At 41.5% G+C, this 8517-nt stretch overlaps 1 protein-coding gene across 1 annotated transcript in view; it reads right to left on the bottom strand.

The window, feature by feature from the left end:
• Positions 1 to 616: 616 nt before the first annotated feature.
• Positions 617 to 8517, bottom strand: part of LOC311145208 (sideroflexin-1-like) — a 29979-nt gene continuing 22078 nt past the window's right edge. The window contains exons 5-11 of the mRNA XM_084181430.1: positions 7966 to 8041; positions 7761 to 7846; positions 3826 to 3953; positions 1949 to 1998; positions 1427 to 1476; positions 1149 to 1196; positions 617 to 994 (exon numbers count right to left, since the gene is read on the bottom strand). Of these exons, the coding sequence (XP_084037556.1) occupies positions 898 to 994; positions 1149 to 1196; positions 1427 to 1476; positions 1949 to 1998; positions 3826 to 3953; positions 7761 to 7846; positions 7966 to 8041 (535 nt within the window). The 3' untranslated portion in view covers positions 617 to 897. The remainder of the gene's footprint in view (positions 995 to 1148; positions 1197 to 1426; positions 1477 to 1948; positions 1999 to 3825; positions 3954 to 7760; positions 7847 to 7965; positions 8042 to 8517) is intronic.

The raw sequence follows: 8517 nt of genomic DNA, 5'->3' as shown, positions 1-8517 counted from the left end.
TGTAAAGTGTTGGTCCCATGCTTCATGAGCTGAAATAAAAGATCCCAGAAATGTTCCATACGCAAATTTGTTTACATCCGTTAGTAAGCATTTCTCTTTTGCCAAGATAAAACAGCATGATCATTATAAAGGTGCACCTTGTGCTAGGGACAATAAAAGGCCACTAAAACGTGCAGTTTAGTCACACAACACAATGCCACAGATGCAATTGCCATGCTGACTGCAGGAATGTCCACCAGAGCTGTTGCCAGAGAATTGAATGTTCATTTCTCTACCATAAGCCACCTCCAACATTGTTATAGATAATTTGGCAGTACATCCAACCGACCTCACAACTGCAGACCATGTGTAACTACGCCAGCCCAGGACCTCCACACCTGGCTTCTTCACCTGTGGGATTGTCTGAGACCAGCCATTCGGACAGCTGATGAAACTGAGGAGTATTTCTGTCTGTAATAAGGCCCTTCTGTGGCGAAAAACAAATTCTGATTGGCCCTCCCAGGCCCACCCATGGCTATGCCCCTGCCCAGTCATGTGAAATCCATAGATTAGGGCCTAATGAATTTATTTAAATTGACTGATTTCCTTATACAAACTGTAACTCAGTAAAATCGTTGAAAATGTTGCGTTTTTATTTTTGCTCAGTATACAATGAGAAAAACTTGACTGGTAGGCTTTCACCCACTTATTCCATCATTTCAGTAAAGGAAGCAACTTTGTAGGACTGAAACGCACCCCTCACCATCACCTCCTCCCTAATAAAAATCAAAAAGCCTAGAACAACAAACATCTTTAACAAACAGGTAAATAAAAAATATGCATAAATATAATATTCGCTTTGCCCTTACAGTTGTTCCCACTGAGCTGTAGTATCGTGGTGGGTGTTATTGTGTGGTCCTAAAGGCCTTTGTTGAAGAAGACGGAGGTAGTGTGGGGACTGCTTTGTCCTATCCTCTCCTGAAGATCTGGCTCCAGGCTGCTCACAGCCATAGAACTACAGAGAGGGAGGGAGAGAGAAGGGGCCAGAAACAGAGTCCGAGAGAGAAATAGATGTTGATTATTAGAGCGTTGAAACTCTCTTTGTTATGTTGAGGAAAAGCAGATCCACTGTCTATAGCTAAGGTATGTAACATATGGCCATACTTTACCTCTTCTGTGGGAACAGGGCACAGCACAGAGGAGTTGCAAACACCAGGCTGAAATAGAGATAAAAGGAGGTTTGTTCAACCAGAGTTTAAGTAAACAGTTCAACACAAGCAGTACAGGGAATGCAATCGTGAAGTGCAGTCTTCAGAGCATGTTTTGGTTAGTTTGCTTACAGCGCATGTCATTGAGAGAGGAAAATTACTCCCTTAGACTGATAACATGGATGAAACATAGACCAAAACAAACACAGATTACAGTATCATTAACTATAGATACTTACCACAGACCCACCAGTCCCACCTGTACTGGGGCGTTTAGGACTGGGAACCGCTGAGTAGAGAACAGAGAAATTGTGAGAGCAACTTTTTTATGAAATCAACCGACAGTATACAGACATTACACTGACAGTATTGAAGAGCTTTACATGCCTGGTCCAAGATCTGTTTGTGCTTACTCATATGGTAATTGACAAAACAGCACAAACAGATCTGGGACCAGGCTAGAGATTTAGTGGATCGACACAGGATATCAGACACGACAAGACACAGAAGCTTGGATTTCCACTGGCCTCTCATGACACCAACAAACAAGTAGCGTAGCATATTTTATATGGCTGAACAATACAGATAGAATGACACTATTTAATTATGTGGTTTGAACTCCAAATAGAGGGTAGGCCTAGTACAACAGTGGCTACATGCCACAGATTCTCCTCCACACAGACTGTACGTAGTACCAGCTCCAGTAAACCCACTGACTGTAGGGAGCATGACAGGCATCCATCCGTCTGTTGTAACATTACCTTCATAAAGGCTTTCTTCTCCAGGGCGTTCATTATCACAGGGGGGATAGCTGTGGACAGACCGAGAGAGAGAGAGAGAGAGAAAACAATGAGAATTTTCAAGAGACAACACATATTTTGTTTATTTTGATCAAAATGTGTTTTTGGGCAGAAATGCCTTCTGGAACATGTGAACTTCATGTGCCTTAATAAACAAACTTGTATGCCATCTGTAAATATGAATACAATTGTTAAATCACAAGCCTAGTTGGTTTAGCCACAGAAAAAGAAGGGAAACTTCCCACTAGCCATGATTGGCAGAGATAATGGATGGGCTGGACATTGCGAGAGAGGAGTTTGGATTGGTCTACCATGTAGCACGCTTATGTCTATAACATGAGCTACTCAGTATGTGTAGATAATCCTTGCTACCGCTGCTTTTTTGAAAGATATTACGTTAGCTATTGAGAACTGCAAAAGTGTTGCTACTGCCCTCAACAACATTGCTGCCCTGAATTTATCCGGCGCTATCGACAAAGACCAGTGGGAAAAAGTTGTGATGGACTACTTTCTGCACACGGTCAGTGTGAACCGAAGTGACTTGACACAACGCGGGCCAAACAAGCTGGAAACAACACAGGACGTCTTAGTTAGCTAAAGGGGTTCCAGTCTGCCGTGAAGCGTTCATCCATGTACACGGGTAAGAGTCTAGCTACATTTTCAGATATTATACGTTTCTAATTTAGTCAGTTGTTTTCATTGCAAGTTAAAGCATACTGTTAACTGGCTAGCGAACGTTAGCGTGCTGGCTCGCTAGTTAACGTTACATGTATGATCTGTGTAGTAATATTATTTGTATCAGAAGAAGCCATTTGAATTGCTAGTTATAGCCTAATGTTGGCTAGCTAACATTTAACTTAGTTTGTTAGCTTTAGCTACCTGCAGATTCATACTACAGCATTTCATGCATAGTGGCTAGCTATGACAATCCGTTTGTATTGTGAATAGTATGGGTTGGGATTATGGTTAATCATCTAGCTACATATCTAAACAAAAGACTCCACTTCGCCAGATGATTACATGACCCATCAAGTTAGCCAGGTGTGTCTGGGGGTGATTACGGCCATCTATTGTACTTCATGAACATGTGTACATCTCTAGACAATAGTGACCCCATCCACTTAGCTAGATGTGGCTGGGGGTTGATTATAGCATGTATTTCACATGAACCATCAATTTAGACAAGTGTGTCTGGGTACACATCATCTAATAATTATACAATATTTTTTATCTGGACACTTCCTATGCAAATAACCATTTCACTGTACCATTTACACCTTCTGTATCCTGTGCATGTGATCAAATAAACTTCGATTTCATTTGATATAGTGTGCGTTTACCAGAGACGGTAATGTGAAGAACATGACCTGCACCAAAGTCATATTAGGATATAGGCCAAGGACTAGATAAGTGTATTTTTAACTGGAGTTTTTCCTTATTGTAGGCTACTCCTTTCACCACTTTTAGTCTTGAAATCTTTGGTTGTTTACTACACTACCTTACTCACTCTGTTTAGCACATGGCCTCACATGTGAATCCTTAAAGAGATGGGTGGGGCTAAGGCTTCAGAAGGTGTGAACGATGCTGAATAGGTGTAGCCAAAGAGCTCTCCAGCAGGTGTGCCAAAACATTCAAGGGCCATTTTCTCAAAAGTGAGGTTACAAGTGTATCAAATTTCAAAGCAGAATTACTTTCCCATTGTTCCTCAACTGCAGTGTATGATATACTACTTTCATCCAACGTAAAAAAAGACAATTTCAAATCCAGGTGTTCGGTCACATAGTGTCCCACCAGAAAAACAAGACAATGTTCAACCCATGATGTGTGAAACACAGTACCCATAGCTGGCACAGCCATGCCGATCCTGGACACCACCACCTGGATGATGCCTGACTTGGCAGCGGTGACTGACTCTCCTAACCGGTTCCCTTTCTCATCGGTCACTGGAATGCCGTACTTCAGCTCCCTAAGAAGAGGGAAATAAGGAGAGAATGGAATTCAACCAAACCTGTCATAGCAATGTTTAATGAATCACATTTGTATAAAGTTTTTTTTTTTTACAAATACATCTAACACAAAGTGTTTGACAGCAACACAGTACTAACCCCTCAAAGAGTTGACAAAGAAGACAGTGCTAAGGAAAACCTTTGTCCCTAGTTAGAAAGACCAAGAGTTGTGGTCATTGTTCCCTCTAATTATTTTCAGCACTGAGCAAATTTCAGGTCTGCTGAGAGCAAACTTGAACATTGTGAAAATTCTGTGCAACTTCCAGCACGCGTTTACTGTGAACATTGAGGCTGTACCTGCTTTAACTTACAGTTTCAGACAGTGGTCAAGTAGGCTGCTGTGGCTATTTGATCATTATGTAGGCATACCAGAGTGGCCTACCATAAAAAACTACAGAGAAAATGCATCCCATAACATTTAACATGGAAATAACTGTTCTATCATTCAGCCTACAGTAGCAGCCAATGTGTGTTTAATGTAGGACTACATCCCATGAGACTTTTAAAAACACATGCAGGGCTTGACATTAACCTGTTTATCCACTTGTCTTTTAGACAAAAAGGTGACTGAAAATGTGTGGTTTGATTTAAGAAATCACTTAACAAAATAAATGCATTATTATTCCCATACCATTATTACAGAGAATCAGACAAATCATGCTACAACATAGCCCATTGGCTACTTAACTTATTCAAGCCTGTGTCAAAATACAACTGCCTCTTGAAGACAAAAAAGCTATTTTCCCTGACTCTATACCTGTCTAGAAATGTACAAGTTTTGTGCTTTTGTAGGAAGCAATCACTCCCATTGTGGACTACAAATGATCTATAACTGGGCTAATAACTCAATAACTAGCAAAGGATATGAACAAATGTGCAGACGTGGCTACATGCAGCTCTCGCTTTGATCTCAAAACAAGCGCATCTACTCAAGACCTCTCATGCTGTAAATCCAGTTCAAAAGAGAACGGCACAGATCCATATATGGCAATGGTCTACTTGCATATACAGTGGGGAGAACAAGTATTTGATACACTGCCGATTTTGCAGGTTTTCCTACTTACAAAGCATGTAGAGGTCTGTAATTTTTAATCATAGGTACACTTCAACTGTGAGAGACGGAACCTAAAACAAAATTCCAGAAAATCACATTGTATGATTTTTAAGTAATTCATTTGCTTTTTATTACATGACATAAGTATTTGATCACCTACCAACCAGTAAGAATTCCGGCTCTCACAGACCTGTTAGTTTTTCTTTAAGAAGCCCTCCTGTTCTCCACTCATTACCTGTATTAACTGCACCTGTTTGAACTCGTTACCTGTATAAAAGACACCTGTCCACACACTCAATCAAACAGACTCCAACCTCTCCACAATGGCCAAGACCAGAGAGCTGTGTAAGGACATCAGGGATAAAATTGTAGACCTGCACAAGGCTGGGATGGGCTACAGGACAATAGGCAAGCAGCTTGGTGAGAAGGCAACAACTGTTTGCGCAATTATTAGAAAATGGAAGAAGTTCAAGATGACGGTAAATCACCCTAGGTCTGGGGCTCCATGCAAGATCTCACCTCGTGGGGCATCAATGATCATGACGAAGGTGAGGGATCAGCCCAGAACTACACGGCAAGACCTGGTCAATGACCTGAAGAGAGCTGGGACCACAGTCTCAAATAAAACCATTAGTAACACACTACGCCGTCATGGATTAAAATCCTGCAGCTCACGCAAGGTCCCCCTGCTCAAGCCAGTGCATGTCCAGGCCCGTCTGAAGTTTGCCAATGACCATCTGGATGATCCAGAGGAGGAATGGGAGAAGGTCATGTGGTCTGATGAGACAAAAATAGAGCTTTTTAGTCTAAACTCCACTCGGCGTGTTTGGAGGAAGAAGAAGGATGAGTACAACCCCAAGAACACCATCCCAACCGTGAAGCATGGAGGTGGAAACATCATTCTTTGGGGATGCTTTTCTGCAAAGAGGACAGGACGACTGCACCGTTTTGAGGGGAGGATGGATGGGGCCATGTATCGCGAGATCTTGGCCAACAACCTCCTTCCCTCAGTAAGAGCATTGAAGATGGGTCGTGGCTGGGTCTTCCAGCATGACAACGACCCGAAACACACAGCCAGGGCAACTAAGAAGTGGCTCCGTAAGAAGCATCTCAAGGTCCTGGAGTGGCCTAGCCAGTCTCCAGACCTGAACCCAATAGAAAATCTTTGGAAGGAGCTGAAAGTCCGTATTGTCCAGCGACAGCCCCGAAACCTGAAGGATCTGGAGAAGGTCTGTATGGAGGAGTGGGCCAAAATCCCTGCTGCAGTGTGTGCAAACCTGGTCAAGACCTACAGGAAACGTATGATCTCTGTAATTGCAAACAAAGGTTTCTGTACCAAATATTAAGTTCTGCTTTTCTGATGTATCAAATACTTATGTCATGCAATAAATTGCAAATTAATTACTTAAAAATCATACAATGTGATTTTCTGGAATTTTGTTTTAGGTTCCGTCTCTCACAGTTGAAGTGTACCTATGATAAAAATTACAGACCTCTACATGCTTTGTAAGTAGGAAAACCTGCAAAATCGGCAGTGTATCAAATACTTGTTCTCCCCACTGTAGGTCTACTGCAGCTCTGATTGGTTATACCGCACCGGTCTGTGTAGAGTATGGGCTGAGTCGTGCGTGTGTGTCAATGCAATAGAATCCTACTCCGATGCGTTCTGCCTACAACAAAATCTTTTGCATTCAGTAGTTCGTTTTGCATACTAAGTCTTAGGCCGACCGAGATTTCTTTAGTCGAGCAGTAGCAAAAAAAAAGAATAAAGAATTCATGGTGTACAAGACACCAGTCTGATTCGTGCCTGTCTGAGTGAACTAATCCATTGTACTGAAATTGTATATGGTTAAGGACAATGGCGCAACACTAATAAAAATAATATTTTATAACAAATATGATTTTTCCTGCGTTTTTATTGGTGCCTTTTCCTAGACCATGTTGCTATGTTCATAATAATAAAGTTAACCAGGATATTGTTGCATACAAGTCATTCATGATTTGAAATGTAATCAAGCATTTTTGTTTTAAAATAAAATAACAAAGCGACCCTTGAATAATTAGCGTAAACAATAAATAAACCGTTCCATTTCGCCAACTACATGCATACATGTGTCACGTAAAGAGAGCAAGGGTTGAGGGAATAGGGATTTTTTTCCCTAAACAAATTAGGGATTTCGGTACAAAACTTTTCAGTCAGAAATGGCTGTTATTATTTTGCAGCTTCAGCAACACGGACAGCGTGATGAACACTGTTGATGTTCTGTGGTGGTCGCTGCAGCAGGGAGGAGAGAGTCAACGGGTGCTAGTCACAGTCGCTGTCATTTTTATGTTATTTTTAAGTTTACACAGCGCAGCAAGTCTGAGCCCGGCACAATCAAATCAATTGCTGGACTCCCTCTAGTCATTTGTGTGTCTTAATTATTTCATCAAACAGAGCGCTTAAAGCGTCAGACAAGCTCAGCGCATATAGTTGATTAGATTAAAACACATAGTCTATATGGAAGAAAAAAATTATACACGTTTAAAAATTTCGACAGATGACTCTTGGTCGACCAAGTGGATAATATTGCGTTGATTCAGGGGGAAAACTCTGAACTTCACTCAACTTTCTAAACTCGTACTTCTCTGCGCGGGCTCAGATTTCATCTGCGCTGTAGTCCTGGGGCAGTTTAAAGGGAACATTGGTTGTGGTGTCTAAACTCTAGCTCACCTCTGCCTCATGAAGGGGATGTTGATACAGTTGGCAGCCGCTACAGCAAAGAAGGGGACGAACCGGCTCATGACGGCTGGAAGGCGCTGGGGAGAGAGGGAGTTTGTTTCAATGTAGATTTTTCATGGAGCTAAAAAAAAAAGCTAAGCAAATGTGCGAAGTGTAAATCAACTTGAACTAAGATGATCCAGAGACAGTCCAGTACCTTGGCTAGAGACTTGAGTCCCAGGGCTGTGACTACAGCTCCTGTGGTGGCACTGATGTACGCTGCAGCCAGCTGACTGACAGAACATAGGGACACACATTTACATCTTAGCGTCTTAAAAAAAAACAATTTACTGAGCCTCAATAATGTTCCTGTTCCAAACATTTACCAGAATCTAGTCTTATCTAATACACAGACAGAGGTCTCAAGTCACGATGCACATGGTCACAATGCATACGGAATACATGCAATATTTATTGCAAAACTTAACAAGTCAGGCAGACATGATGATGTACAGTTCAGGAATCTCTCTACAGTAATAACGATTTAAATGGTCCCCAGTCTTTACATGCTCCTTCCATAATGATTTCCATCTGCATTTGTATATGAACTAAGAAGCACCAGCATCTCTCCTTCTAATTCTGCATTTGTCCTGGTTAAAGTACACTACCTTTCAAAAGTTTGGGGTCACATAGAAATTTCCTTGTTTTCCATGAAAACATCCATGAAATTAGTTTGAATAGGAAATATAGCAAAATGCATAGGAAATGT

Source organism: Coregonus lavaretus (assembly GCF_964263955.1).
Source record: "Coregonus lavaretus genome assembly, chromosome: 1".
NCBI lineage: Eukaryota > Metazoa > Chordata > Actinopteri > Salmoniformes > Salmonidae > Coregonus > Coregonus lavaretus.
Note: the sequence above shows the minus strand (reverse complement) of the source record. Positions and strands in the feature narration are given on the sequence as shown.